This window comes from Apteryx mantelli, chromosome 1 (assembly GCF_036417845.1).
Source record: "Apteryx mantelli isolate bAptMan1 chromosome 1, bAptMan1.hap1, whole genome shotgun sequence".
Classification (NCBI taxonomy): domain Eukaryota; kingdom Metazoa; phylum Chordata; class Aves; order Apterygiformes; family Apterygidae; genus Apteryx; species Apteryx mantelli.
The window spans coordinates 105,817,273-105,833,344 of NC_089978.1; the positions used below are offsets into that span (position 1 = coordinate 105,817,273).

Below are 16,072 nucleotides of genomic sequence, written 5' to 3' on the forward strand. Positions count from 1 at the left end.
AGAGCAGTACGTTATGGTTAATTAAACAACAACAGTTGGGTGGGGGAGGGAGGAGGAGGAAATAATAGTCATTTAATTTAACTGCAAAAACGTGAAGAGACTTGTAATACAGTTACAAATGCAGTGAGTCAAGAATACAAGCCTCTAAAGTTAGCACTCAAAGTACTACAAATAACAAAGTGCAGACTTCAGCATCCTGCGGCACAGTCTTGGCTTATTGATCAGTTATCTTTCATTAGTAGCACCGGGTGGAGATTTAGTAGCATTTGTGATGTTAAGAAAAGAGAAAATGATTATATTTAAATCTATATTGGTCTCTCCACTGAACCTCTCCCACTTCATGATTTCCATGTGCTGCAGGCTATGCCAGCCTCTTAGTCCTTCAGGCCATTTCTTCTCTAACAGAGGAAGTACCCCTACTGCAAAGAAGCCAACAACCTGGGAGGCGAGGTGTTCAGTGGAGCTCAGAGATGTCTGCTCGTCTGTGGACACGCCGCACTGCTGAGCCTCGGGACCAGTGACGTATGGGCGGCATGACCCCGTGGTCCACATGCAATCGGTCCCACACCTCCAATGCAGGGCCCTTTTCTGGGCAGGATTTAAGATGGCACCATCAGTCTACCTAGCAGACTCTAGGGTCTGTGGATGCTTTGGCTGGGAGCTCTCATTTTCTCAGCTTCAACCAGCTCCGAGGTAGAAAGGTAAAAGTAGGCAGAAACACAAATATTTGTGGAATGAGACAAAATTCCTACTTAGCATTTATTCTGAGTAAATCTCTGCCCCTCTTTTTCAATGCCACATTAAAGTTACATTATATAGCAATTCAATAATGACTCATCACTTCTAAAGTATGTAAGTATAATTTATCAGCCTTTTATAGACCAATAAATGGGGACAGAGGATAAATGCAAGCCTGTGCTGAAAAATCAGCCCAGGTTGCCCTGCCCTGAACTTTGCTTATCAGCTATGTCAGCCACACCTGAGGAAGAACCTGCCTCAGGAGTCACCTCATCTCTTCTTTCCACTTTGTCCCCAAACCTGGGAACCAGAGAGAAGAGCACCAGTGCTGGCCGAGAGACAGCAACCATCACTTGGTGCCTGCAGCCCGCTGTGCCCAGCCAGCTCTACCCCACCGCAGGCAGGTGTGGGGACAGCCTCCACCATGACTCAGCAAAGATCTTGTAGCACCATAGACAATTCAGGTGGGGAGGAAACCCAGGGTGGGTCTCCAGCCCAACCTCCTGCCCAAAGTAGGGCCAGCTCTGGGATCAGACCAGGCTGCTCAGGGCCGGGTCCAGGCAAGTCTTAGAAACCTCCATGGATGGAGCCTGCCTGAGGACAGAGCCTGCGCTTGGGCTGGGCTGGGCTGGGCTGCTACAGGGAATTGGGCTTAAAGAGGTTTTCAGCATAGATGCTCAGCCAGACAATCCAAACTATTAGAAAGGAAAAATGTGTGCTGGGAAACAGGGTAGGCAGTGCTTGCTGACAAGGGACCTAGACTGTAACCCTACCCTTGCCAAAGATGCCTTGGACAATTTACCTGGTTAGGGTGCCTTGGATACTCCCTCTGTAAAAGAGACTAAATTGTCTCTTCAGCGCGGCTATTTAATTTTGCTGCTTTAGTCGTTAATGTTTGTAAGGAATTTATCAGATATCACAATGGAAGGTGCCCTTAGATGAGAGGCAAGAAGTTTATCCTGTGATAATCAAAGAGAAATTTGCATCCAAGCATTTCTATCTTCAGAGTCCCTCTGCTCCGCTGTAGCAAGCATGTATTTCATTTGCAGATCTATGGAAAATGTATAGCTCACCATTTTCTCCAAAACTCATTAGCTCAACTAATTTTAATCCATTTTCTATCTTTCCCCAGGGACAAGAGAGGAGAAAAACATAGACAAAGGAAAGAAATGTAAGCGATATCTGCAGATGATATCTTTCTGTGGTAGCACTCCTAGCATCTGATAACCTCCCACTGACTGTCTTTCTTGTGGTAAAGGCTCTAACAAACTGTTGCTGTACAGAAGGAAAATGTCAAATGCATCATAAAAGTCATAGCAAATGCATACCTCAAAATGCTTGAGGATTTATTGCCAGTGTGTATTTCTCCTTTGTATTGCCACATTTTGAACTCCCTAGCTTTTCCATATACAAAAACTAAATGGAGTCATATTTAAGATGAAATATATGATTTATAACCTCTTCAATTATTCTTTTACTAACATTGTACTGAAAATAATAGCTTCATACTCAATTAATTACCTAAAACAGTCTATCCAAGCTCAAATTCTCAACACTATGCTGCCAATTAAGGAAAATTTCAGACTCCTCTTCCCAAAGACATAAAGATAACAGAAAGCTGCCTTGTCCTTTTTTTGTTTGTTTTTTAAAGAAAAATAAATCATATTTCCATGATTTGTTCCTGCTAGTAAAGCTGTACTGCTGCTTGGATAGGAAGGAGCAATATTCAATAACTAAGACTTTTAATTGGTGTTAATATTTTTTTGTCTGTGGTACATGATGTACCTCTAATACAAGCAGCAATCTAGCAAGCAAGTGCAACATGGTGAGTGTTGTATTCAGAATACAAATGAACTGGTGGGCTTTTGAAAAAGAGTAAATAAGAGACCTCTAGTGCCCAGTAAGGTTGTGGGCTCCAATACACTTGAAAGAACTGAACTGACACTTCAGTTCGACAGCTGACTGTTATGTATCATATAATTATTAAAATAATAAAATATAATTAAGAACTTTATTATATTTTTCTAACATCAAAAATATAGTAGTAATAAGAACTACACTTAATAAATTCCTTTTTCAAAGTGTAACTTTCATCACTTTTCCTTCATCACTCAACCAATGCATGGCCCACTGGCCAAGTTTATTCTCCAGAACCATAAGCTATAACTTCTGTGTCTTTGTATTTCATACTGTAGATGAAGCTTTGCGACAACCCAGTGCAGCACATAATGCTCACCCATATGAGTTTCAGAAGCATCAAGATGTATGGTTGAAAAGAGCTATATAAATTCTAGTAATTTTTGAACGCACAACATAGCCATGACCCTACCTTTTTTAAATTCAAAGGATTTAACTTACTCTAGTCTTTAAGTTCAAACTTTTTTTTTAATATTTCCTTAATAAAAAGGACTCGTGATTTTAAAGTTTAGAAAGATCTCTTTATGTCAAAGAATTACATCATCATTTATACCTTCTCCATTTGAATTGTTGAACACTCCTGATTTTGTCATATATTCGGCTTCAATCCAGACCTTTGCAGCTTGGAGGCATACAGGTCAGGTCTTGTGCACTGAGCATGGACACATGCACTTTCCTCCTGTCTCATGTTTTTCCACAGTGGTGCCTCACAGATTTTCAGGAGAGCACCACTATTGCCCTCCTGCTCCATGAGCTGATGAGCTGGTCCATAGGATCTGCTAACCAGATGCAAGATGAACAGAAACAAGAAGTTGGAGAGGAACTGTACAGTGGAGCCAGCAAACCTAAGCCTTAATGGGACCCCTTGTTGCACATAGCCAGAGCAGGAGGCATACCGTGGGACAGCAGCCTCTCCCCATCACAGAAACCCTGGGGCAGGTGCACCACCTCATTGCTCACAATCCAAAATGCACCTACATCTCTCTCACTTAACCCAGAATAAGGTGTTTCACAGGTTGGGACAGCAGGAAGCTGGAGAAAATATATGTGTAATCTGTCACATTCCCTAAGAACCTTGTCCAGCTTGAAGTAACTTTTTCACTTTGTATAACCAACCACTTGTGTTGCAGTAGTTGGTGGTGATGATAGTCTCAAATATCAATGTAAGGGTCTGGTCCAGTAGCCTGATTTGACTTATAAAATTGTTTATTTTCAAATTATTTAAAAACCATTAAAACAGTCAATGAAAGAATATGATACATTCTTCTTCCTGAAGTATTTGCTCGCTTACTCAGTGTCCTTCTGAAAGACATGCCCGAGGAAACAAAAGCTGATGGCCTTAACTGTTACAGTGCTGTAGCCTGTTTCATACTGCAAGATAGGTGTAACTATTCCTCTCCTCCCCTCAAAATGCTAAAAAGGAGCCCAAGGACCACACTGCATTTTTATCTGCCTTGGGAATACTCAGGGTGAAAATGACCCTCTAACTACCTGCTCAATGCTGAGTGTCAGCTGGTACAGACTTCACTGAGGTAGTCTTATGGCATCTCTCATGATTATGCCTTAATCTTACCAACATCTCCTCACATGATTTTGAAATACTCAACAAAGCTCCACTGTAAAAAATGAGAAATCAGATTCTAACATCATGATAATGTTCCTACACAGATTTGTGCGCCAGAAATGATAACAGCATAAAAGCAGCCACATAAGGTGAGACCAAGAGCCTAACGTACTGTCTGCAGCAGGGGTCATGAGCAGATGCCAGGGTAAGAAGAGTGGACAAACAAGCATGCTGCTTCCCCTAATACTCTCTCAATAATCTCCTTCCCATTATTCAGTTAGGAAAATTCCTAAGCTAGACATGACTGTATATTAGACTTCCATTGAGAGTTACTTCTCCAAGCACTTGTTCATCCTCTCTTTGAACATATGCAATGTTTTAACACCTATACATACCTTCTGGCAAGAAGTCCAAGCCATCCACTAAGAGAAGAGCTGCTTCTTGTTTGCTTTGAACTTGGTTCCTACCAACTTCATTTGATGGCCCATAGAAGAGATGTTGAACACATGGCCCCTCTCTATGCTAGCTGTGACCCTGTTGGACCTCCGTCATACTTCTCATGTCACCTCCAGGCTGCAGCCTACTAGCCCACTCCTTACACAGGAGGCAGTTCAGGCTTTTGATCCTCACAAGCAAGCTCAGAGTTAACTGATCAATTTATTCTGTTCTTTGTCAATTAGCTTCTAAACACAGTTTGTTTTCTCTGGGGCCCCTCAACTATTTACGTTGATTTTCAGATCATTAAATTGAATGTCCTTGTCACAGCAGTGACATTGATTGTTTAAGGACAAACAAAAAGGCTAAGCAGAGACATCAAGTGACTCCCTTCTATTCTGCTCTCAAGCAGCTGCAGGAATCCCATTGATGCAGTAAAGATTTTGTATAATAAATATAAAGGTAATTTCAGGAACACATACAAGAAATAGTCAAATCACTTTCCCTTCTTCCATGCATTATTCCATTTCTTATTTTCATTTTTAATCATTGAATTTTCCATGTCTTAAAAAAAAAAAAGTGTGAAGAAGTAAGCAATGCCCTGGACCCTTTTGTTTGTTTGTTTTGCTTTTAATAAGTGTGAGGCAGTGCAGAGAGGCTGCCATGTCCAAGCACCAGTGCAGAGGCCAGCCAGCAGCAGGAGGCCTCTTGGGCATCCTGTGCAGATGTTGCTGAGTCCCTGCCCTGTACAGATGAGGGAGGAGCCACCTTCTGCCTGGGGGAGCGAAGTGCCCACCCAAAATTCGGACAGCCAGGAGTCACTAAAGCACTTGTAAAGTCTTGACTAATGTTTTCCTTCCACATTTAAGCTGTAGGGTCTTCAGCTTGGGTCCCCTTTCCCATGACAGCATGAGACACTCAGTCTCCTTCCTGACATCAATTTGCATTCAACACATTCATGGTCAAAATATATATCACATCACACCTGCCTATTTTAGGGCTGGAAAAATGCAGGACACTGACAGGCTTCCCACTGTGCAGACTCAGTCTGTCCTTCCCAGCGCCTGCAGATGCTTCCCCAGTCCTCTCTTCTCCTCAATGCCCAGGGCCTGTCTGCATACAAGGTGCAAATAGGACCTCAGGGCTCGGGGCCCCCGCGGCCAGGGGGAAGGCAACCCCAGGCTTGCCACCCCATGGGAAATGTGCTGCTTGCAGGCCCAAGGAAGAGCAGAGCTAGCCCTGCCTTCGGTCTTCACCGAGAAATCCCTAAAAACCATTTTTAAAGGAAAACTTTACCTTCAGCAGGACAGCGCAGCAGGAGCCCAGTCATTGCCCCACTGGGCACATGGGCGTTTCTGCAGAGCTCAGCAGGGCAGGGGCTGCAGGGTCTAATAAACATGTGTTTCTGGTAACAGGCAGGACCCAATCCAAAGAACAGGGTGATCTTGATCTTGCCAAAAGTTCAGAATTTAACCTCGCCCAGACTAATCTTGATATTTGCTGATCTGCTTGTTTCAGTTGTTATGCAAAATTTTTATCTGTGCACACTGAAACTATACAGGCCTGGCAGAGGTATTTGAACATGTCATAAAACTAAAAGCAGCATCTAAAGGGTGAAAATGCTTATAGGTGATCTGAGTGTGTCTGAAGACTGTATATCAGAGGCTTAGAGAATATAAGCATACCATGTATCAAAAATGACCCTCAAAAGATTCCTGAAAATGCTGGTGTGGTCAAACGGCAGAGTAAAGAAAGTTATTAACAGTAAAAAGGCATCCTTCCAGAGGTGAAGCCATGTCCAAACAAGGAAAGTAGAAAAGAGCATTGATTCAAGCTAATTAAATATAAAGCCATAATAAGAAAAACACAGCAAACATTTTTTTTCCAAGGCAGAAAAGCCAATAGCAAGAGATTTTTTCAAACTTTTAAGTGGAAAATCAACCTATGTGTATGCAGAACCAGAAGATGAAATAGATGCAAGAAAAATATGCAAGAAAGTTAAAGCCAGAGCAGAAATGCTGGATCAATTCTTTCCATCTCCCTTCAGGATGAGGAAGGGTATGGAGTTGCCTATTTCAGCATCTAGTCGATCAGCTCAAGAAATTGCTGAACAGAAGCGTCAACATAAGAGCTGTAAAACAAATAGATAAAATTAATAGTAACAATTGATCAGGACCAGATGGTTTCATTCAGGTCTTCAGGATCTCATAGTAATTCTTGAACTAAAAAGCATGGTGTGCCTCCTACAGCTTGAGCATCAGAGAAAAGGAAGGCTCTTTTAAAAACAGCTATGGGAAGATGTAGGGAGCAGTTTAGTACTTCTGCTGCTTGCAGAGATCAAATTGTTTGAAATTATAATAGGAGAAGAATTAAAAGACACATAACAGATATGATGGAGAAGGGACAGTATGACCTGAAGAGGGAAGTTACAAATCTACAAGAGCTTGGAGTGAACCATATTTGGGATTCCAAAATGGGTTTTTGTAATACTACCTAACCAAGGTTCTTTGTAAGAGATAGGTCCTGTTCTGGATGAATAATGGGTTAAGAGACAGGAAAGAGAAGGCAGCAATAAATAATTAGCCTTCACTGTAGAGGAAATTCCTACATGGGTCCAGTAAGGATTTGTGTGTTCAGCATGCTCATAAATTATCTGAAAGAGAAAGTGAACCATAAAGATTGCTGATGATAATGATTCAGCACAGTAAAAAATAAAACTAAAAAGGACTATGAAGACTTGCAGGAGAAGACTGAGCAGTCTGGATGGTAAAACAGGCAGATTAAATTTGATGCTGTTAAAACAGTGATGCATATAGAGAAGAAATTGTCTTAATTAAGTATTCATGCAAAGGGGCTCTAAACTAGCTGTGTATCACTAAGAAAAAAAATTCAGAGCCATTGTGAATTGTTCTTTGAAAATATTTCTGTGCTCAGTGGTGGGTCAAAACAACAAACAAAAGGTTAGAAAAGATTAGAAATAGAGAAGAAAGAAGAAATCATTCTTTACCAATATATAAATATACATCTTAAACGAGACATGCAGTTGTGATCACTGCATCTGCAAATGGATACAGCTGAACTTCAAATGTACAGTGAAGAGACAAAGGTGAAGTGAATAATGAAAGCAGCTTTAGAGAGCAACTCAGCATGGAAAAAAGGGACAAAGTTTGAGTGCTCTACAAAATCATGGATAGTATGGAGAAGGTGAATAGCAAACCTGTTATTCATACTTTTTCATAATACAAAAACTTAAGGGTACCAAAAGAATTCACCAGGCAGCAGATTTAAAAAAAAAGGGGGGGGGGGCTACATACTTAGCTGTGATGCTCACTAGCATATTCGAGACACCAAATGTACCCTATGTCTAAAAAACAAGCGGGCCACTAAACCATTAAGGAAAAAAATCCAAATACAACCTTGGGCTCAGGAAGTTCATAACCTGCTGATCACTGGGAAAAAAATATCAGGGGCAGGACAACACTGTATTTCTCCAAAGTGATTTAGCCACTGTCAGAAACTAGACACAGAGTCAGATGGACCTGTGTATAGACAGTATGGCTATGCTTATATTCTAAAATTTAAAAATCCACAAAACTGCAGGAGCAAATTCACACAGAATGGTAGGAATAAGCTGCACCTCAGCTTTACCAGCTCACAACTCTACCTAATCTGTATCTGCTTACTCCAGAGATGTATTTGCCAATATCATTTTCAGGAGATGGAGTTTGTTGTGAATACCTTACCTGTCGTGATTGTTGTGCGTTGGAAATCACACTCTTGTATTTCCTTTTCTCTCTGAAACTTGAATACCAATAAATGAAACCATGAACAAGAGAAATTCAGATAGAAAAATAATTGCACGTCTGCCAAGAGTAGGATGCCAGGAACTTCATAAACAATAAATGTTTTTCCTCTTTCATGATGGTCCTTGTTCTTCTGCATTCAGTCTTTGCCATTTTTAGTCAAGACACATATTAAATTTCTTGCAGAAAACCTAGCCAATTCGGACTTTGTTTGCTGACAAAGTATTTCCAGGTTGTATGTAGTATTTCCACTACAAATGAGATCAGTAGGTAGTTTCCAGAGAAGTGATGGAAATATACTACAGGAAAAAAAATATACAACTTTTTTCAAAGGTGAGAAGTTTATTCCTTTTCTTCCATGATCTTGAAGAATATTTCTAAAAGATACAAGGTACTGACAACAGTATAGCATGTTCACAGCAAATTGTATGGCAGCACTTGTTTAATGTCACTTACCTAAATACAACAATCTCAGAAAGGAACACAGAGTGAGATCAGAAAGCAAGGAGTCCTTATTAATATACAGATATTAATATTTTTCAATGAAGAATATTAAAATTAATTTGCATTTTTCAAAAAAGAGGGAATTTAGCATATCAGTTTGATATTTTAGATAAGACATTCTCTATGGGTAGATAGTAATAGTAAAATGCGGGTCTGTTCAAAAAGCTGTATGGCTGTTCTTAACTAAAAAAAAAGCAGCTCTAGGTCTTAAGATGAAAATTTTGAAACAGATCATTTAACATACTATTGTGCAAGGGGGAATAACTTCAAATTAAAGCTTTAATTAGTACAGCATTTAGTAACATTAATGAGTTATCTTTTGTGGTTACAATCCTGGAAAGCATAATTTTAATGCAGCTGAGACATCCCAAATTCTATAAATAAAAATAGAAAGGACCCAAATTATTATACTGAAAAGCAGGGGAACATTTACTTTAATGTATTACAGCATGAGCTTTAAATAACATTTATGACAGTTTGTAAAATTTATTACCAAAGTAGTTACTTGCATTAGCAGATTCCTGAATGCAATCATTTTCCAGACTTCCGCTCTCCCCGTCCCAAATTTTCACTAATTTTAGCTGAAATGATTCATGGTTACATAAAGGTCTGAAAATCGATTACAGACTTTTAACACTAATTTTCAGGTACCTGATGATGACCATATTAACCTCATCTCATCCTACTTATTCATTACATTTTTCTTCTTCCTTTATCTTTGGAATCAATAGGTTGAAATGCATAAAGGAAGTGGGAAATATTTACTCCTTCAGACCCACAGGAGTAGTCTATATAATCATCTGAGTGACTAAGACCTTTTTCTAAAATAGTCAAATTTACTAAGCTTTACTGCTTTTCGTGACAATGCATAACATAGAACAGTATATTGTTGCTGGAGTATAAACTGCAGGTCACAAAAAGAGTTGAGTTCCTAGGTTAACTGGGCCACAGGTATTAAAAAAAAAAAAAAAAAAGTTCTAGGTGAGATGAGCTCTAAACACAAGACAGTAGCTGGTTTTATGGCGAGAGCACGAACTGCAGGAAGAGTAACATTGTTGACTGAAGGACATCAAATCAGGATTCAGGGAAGCTTTGCACTAATCCTGTGTTGTAATGACAGCTTAAAAATTTGGTACTTTGATGAGTTCTGAGATTGACTTAAATCTCTTTAATTTGGCCTGCTGGTATTTAATCTTTTAACTTTGCATTTTTAATCAAAACTCAAAGCAGATCTTTAATCCTGTATGTATAAAATAGAAGATTAGAGGACCCTAACCTGCCTGTGGTAAACAGCTGCTTGCTTCCTCTTTTCCTTCTCATTCTCACAGTAGTAGCAAGTGAGAGAGTCATTTCAAAGCTGTGGGAAAGTCTTAGGAAAAGAGGGAAAGTACGTCAATATTCACCTACAGGGAAAAATCTGACACCCCCCCCCCCATAGTAGAATTAAAATCCATCAGAGGGTGCATGCGTTCGTGCATTTCTTTTAAAACATTGTTAACAAGACAGGAAAATCATTCTGTTTTAGCCAGATCCCTCATTAAAGAAAATGCTGTATTCAGAAATCCTTTGCTCCCAGATTCTCCAAATTTAGCAAGAGGTCTGTTACTGTCACCAAAATTTTCATTTTTTTTTCTTGCTACTACTACAGCCTTACAACTTTTAGTCTTTGAAAGGAACAAGAAAAATCAGTGTGAATAACAAGGAAGATCTTTAATCCTCAAATTTAATATTGGAATGAAAAAGGAATTCAGAAAAACAGAAGCTGGCTGTTCAGCTTTTTAGAAGTTACAATTGCTTTTCTACCCAGATTACGTGAGAAATGAAGTTTAAGTGTTCTGGAAATATTCAAAAGTGTTTCCATAACCTTCTTATGATTTCTGAAAGCATTATCAGTGAAGTCAGGAAATTATCATGTGATCATACAGTCCCAAATAGGACCAAAAATCATCTAGTATTAAAAGCCCATATTTATTAGTGGTTTGGACACTGCTATTATTCTATTGCTTTCCCCCCCCCCCCCGAATTCAGATGAAAGTATAGCTGTCATTCCAAATTTTCAGTACCTTCTATTTTCTCAGCATCATCACCTTCACAAAAAAGAGGAGATAAAGTTCAGTTGCTGTACCAACACAAATCAGTGCAAACACATGCAGTTGCTCCAGTGTGCTTGAGCAAAATGGAGCAGTCTAGTTAGAATCTGGAACTTGCAGAAGGAAAAGGAGGTGCCTACCCAGTAACAAACCAGTCAAATACTGGCCATCTCCATCCTTGCTCTACAGTCAGATTTTGCAGGGGTCTCTCACCTGGTTTCTGAAACAGGACATTTTCTGGAATTCAGGTTCTACTATTACAACCATTTCAATACCCAGCAATGCTTCCTGGCTATAGCTTCTTTCTCACCTACACTTTTATGTTACCACTGCCACTCCAATGCTTTCTTGGGGATCTTATTTTATTAAATAGTTTCTTTACAAAGAGGAGGGAGGAATGAGCGAGAAAACATTTTGCTCAATTCCCTTTAAACTGCAAACCAAACAGTTCTTTGAATACATGTATTAGGCTTTCATTGATGTTTACAATTACCCTAAAGGATTGCACTCACTCATTTCAAGCAACTGCAGGAGCTCTCCTTCTCTCTACCTGTTTCTTACCTGAAAGTTTGCATTAAAATAGATCAAATTATATGTACCTGTGGCGGATGAATGGCACGGACTCAGGGGGAGTTGAGTCCTGAGACATTTATTGTTTATTTCTGATCATATTTAAAAAGTTAGCTGCTTCAGTGGTTTCACAGACACACTTTGCTAGGCCAATCATCGTGCAGATTATGTCACAGGGAGCCAGTCATTGCACCGATCACGCACGCAGCGGTCACGCCTTGTACTCTGCTACTTGTTTGGAAAGGCTGTCTTGCCCATAACCTTGGTTCCCACTGGCTTCTGCTAGTTTATCTGTACTTTCTCAGGATGTATCATTCCCACCTGCACCGGTGTCCTTGGGTACATTTGTCTGAGGCTCCTGTTGCTTGCTGCTTGCAACTTTCCACCAGTTTAACCCTGTCATGACCCTCCACATGTACCTTCTTCTTTGTATCTTTGTCTCTTCCTCTACACATGACTCCATACATAGCCAGAGAGTAGGAGGAAGTCAAGAACAGAGAGCTACGGGACTGCTCCCTAGAGCCTTGCTCTGCTTGAAATCAGCCAAATAAATTGTAGATAGGGAAGGCAAAGGGGTGTGTGTGTGTGTGTCAAGCTTAGACTCAGAACTTCAGCACAGCTTCTAGGCCCAGATGATGAACTCTGAGGTTTATCAGGTAGGTGGGCACTGTCTAGGCACCAGCAAAGCCTTAACTACTGAATTAGGCTGTTTATAGGCTCAGTTTGCCAACACATATAACTGGGCTAATACTGGTTCTGCAACACTGGTGTTAAAAATTTGTTTGTTAATATCTAAAATACTTTTGCATTATCTTACTACCCAAAATCTCCACCTGAAGCAAGACTATGTATTTAATTCAATGTAGTATTATTTGAAGGATATCTGAGAAATATACAACTAGGAGACAAAGTAATCTGCTCTGCACATTAGGTTGCATCCCATTGTCCAATACCCTCAAGATATTTGATATCCGCAGTTGCTAAAACAAATACTTCAACTACATAAAAATGTCTCCCTGTGATTTTTAGTAATTTTTTAGTTTTCATGATTATGTTTACAAGGCTCTTGAGGAACAGTCTCAGGGTGACTAGAAGCTCAGCAGACTTCCAGATCCACTTACCTCATCCATCTAACACAAACGGTTGCCTGAACATGCCTAGCAATTCCACTTGGCCTGATACTAAGCTAACAGTGTATTAGCTTACTAGGCCTGTGTATACATGCTTGGACCAAAGCACTCCAGAAGGCATTAGCCAGTAGCAACTGAGACCTGCTTCCAAGCTCAAGAAGCTTGGTCTCAAGGCTAGCCTTAAAATAGCCTTTAAAATGCAAAACCAAAACAGTCAGTGTGAAATTATACAACACAGGAAGAACTATTTCCTGTGAGCATTTTGGAGACTCCCCTAATTGCACCATTATTTTCTGCTTCACTTTTTTTTATTAAGAATTCTTATTTCTCCTCACAAATTTGTTTTGATTTTTCTAATATACTTACTGACTCCTGAATATTTGTTTCACCAGTATTATAATTCTCAACTCTGCTGGGTTAACTAGTGGCTTTCACTTAAAATACCTAAGGGATGCTTTGTTGTCCAGTGCTCCAAAACCTCTTCTTTTAATTGTGCATCTAAATTCTGAAGTTCCCTTTGCCTAGGTTAAGCTGATTCCTGAAAGGAGGAAAAAACAAAACAAAACAACCCCCAAACCACTAACACCTAAAACTGTATTACCTATATTCACTTCCAGAACTTCTTCGCTGAAAAGACTGGAGGGTTGAGAGCTGCCAAGGCTTTCAGTACTATCACCTAAAGTTATCCTTCCCAACTTTTCTTAGTTAACTGGTGGCTTTCTCTTCAGTATCTAAAGGGGGCTTTGGTATCCAGTGCTCTAAAAACCCTCTTTCAATCATTCCTCCATTTCAAGTATACCAGTAATGCCTTCAAGTATACAAGACATTGTATGAGCTTAACAGGTATGACTTACAGAATATCCATGCACCTGAAATGGCACTAAACGCCTATATTTGTGCAACTGAATCCCTCCATCAGCACCACTGATGGTAGTAGCATAATTAATCACAATCACAGGTATTTTCCCTTGATGTTTACTAGACATCCAGTCAGACAGGAATATTTCTGTGCAGCAGTCAAACTATTTGTTGCAATTACTGTTCCCACAGTGAGCACCATTCCTGAATTTCTTTACCCCTGGAAAAACAAAGAATTCCAAAAGACATAACACACTGAGCGCTTTAAGCTAGCCTCAGTTCATTCAGTACATCTCAACCATGGACATACTTGCCAGTTGGTAAAATACTTCCAGTTTATCTTAATACTTATCTTGCAGTGTATAATTATTGTTATAAAGGCTTGTTATAGCCTATATTTTTGTGCCCTCCTGTGTCAGATCCGCAACAGTTGCAGAGCTATACTACTTAGCCACAGAGACAGTTCAAGCCTCAGAGCAGAGCTAAACAAGCTTCCTGACCTTAATTTTCATGCTAGCATCTCCCTAGGGGAGGGGGAAAAGGGGGAAAATAAAATAATAAATAAAAAAACCATACATCATACACTTCAGAGGACAGATGAGGGGTGACAACAACTTCACACCATTGCAGAACAGACCTGGCCTAGGCAGGCAGAGATTGCAAAGCAGCGCAAGAATTTTGGTCACAGCAACTACTGCTGGCTTCCACAGCTTCAAATTATGCAGAAAACTTGTCACCATTGCAAAGGAGAGGAAGCCTGGGGATGCATTTGGAAACAAACGGTAGCTCTTAAGCTGTATGTGTAATTTCCCCTGCCACAGTAGTTTATACATTTAGATCCCTGGCTATTTTGTAAAAATAGTCTAATTTACAGCTTAGAGAGGTTACAGTAGTAAAAAACTAAAATGCCTAAGCCATCATTTTAAAAAAAAATAGCAGAAGAAAATCAGGAAGAACACAAGACCAAGTCTTGCATAATACTGTCCCAATTCACTCCAGTTACCCAATTTAAGAAAAAACAAATCACAGTTCATATTTTAGTGAACGAGGAAAGTATCGTCTTGGATCCAGCTAATGCATGGACTAGATTTGTGATGATGAGATAGAACAGTGCTGCAGCACACACAGAATTATGATTTTTTAATCATATGACTAGCTACAAATTGGGAGGAAAGGCAAAGAGGATATAAAAAGAGGAAACTTGTGCAAAGGGCTTTTTCTTCCTGTCTAGCTAACAACATTGAAGCAAGGTCTATGTTCTGTTCGTAGCCCATCAGTGATTCTGAACATAAAACTTGTTGTAGTACCGAGAGTCAAACTTACCCATCAGTATTGCTCACTCCGACTTGGGATCTAAGAAGTTAAAAAACACCATTGCTTAAGAATAATTTGACTTTTAAAATATTTTTGCAAGCATTCATAAATTCCTCAGCTGGAGTGACTAGGTCTCCAGCTGCTGCAACTTGCTTTATAATGGGAGAACAAAGTACAAGAAGCGTCTTTTTAGGATATAAACTTAGCATGTATTGCTGCAATGCAGTCGGCACTTTCTAAAATGTCTGTTCTCAACCTGCAGGCTTGAAACCTGTAAAAGATGACTATGAAAAGCCAAGTTCTACAGTTTGACATTCTCTGCAAGGGTATGAGAGATCATCCTTCTCTACAAGGTGTTTTCACTGGAAAAGCTGGAAGAATTCATCTATCAAAAACCTGTAATATGTACCCACAAAAATTGCAGTCCCAAACAGCAGCTGTTGCATCTCTGAGCCTCAGCCTCAAGTCACAGTTCCTTCAGGAAACAAACAGAAACACCCAGCAATCCACAGCAACTGAGTTTGGGCCAAGTTTTGTTTTTTTTTTTTTTTTTTAATTGATTGACTTTCTACGTTTTTCAGCCTGCAAGCAAACTTTCAGCCACAAAATTATCTCCAAAAGTATTGGAACAATTGCATTCAAAAAGAAATCCTGAACACTTGTACAGAGGCACAACAAGTGCCCCAGGTGTAATATTGAGTTTTCCTCCCCCTAGTTTATTTCTTTCTGTTGGGAGCTCCATAACTGAATCCAATCAACAAAGAATATTTCTAGGATCAGATACTAGATCTTCAGATCTATGTAACAGGAAAAAAGGATTAATGTGCTGTCTTATTTTATTGCTTAGTTTCAGTGTTTCAGTGTAAGCCTGTATTTTCAGAGTTTTATAGTCCAGTGTTAAATACCCTCTCTGGGATGAAACATAACCCTTTAAGATGGGGCAGAAATAACTTTTGACAGATCAAATAAATAATTTTTTTTAAACTATTTTTGAGAGGGGTAATATATACAGATCATTTTCTGTTCCTAGGAGAACACATTTGAAATACCTAGAAGTTTCTCCTAACTCTCTCTAGAGAGGAATCTTGCAGTTTTGAAGTAGGGATCTTTTTATAACATTTTTACATTCTGGCTTTTAATATTTGCATT

The 16,072-nt window shown here is 39.5% G+C and overlaps 1 protein-coding gene across 1 annotated transcript in view; it reads right to left on the reverse strand.

Moving 5' to 3' along the window:
* Positions 1-8,870: 8,870 nt before the first annotated feature.
* Positions 8,871-16,072, reverse strand: part of BACH1 (BTB domain and CNC homolog 1) — a 40,878-nt gene continuing 33,676 nt past the window's right edge. Inside the window, exon 5 of the mRNA XM_067299389.1 lies at positions 8,871-9,335. Coding sequence (XP_067155490.1) covers positions 9,228-9,335 — 108 coding nt within the window. The 3' untranslated portion in view covers positions 8,871-9,227. The remainder of the gene's footprint in view (positions 9,336-16,072) is intronic.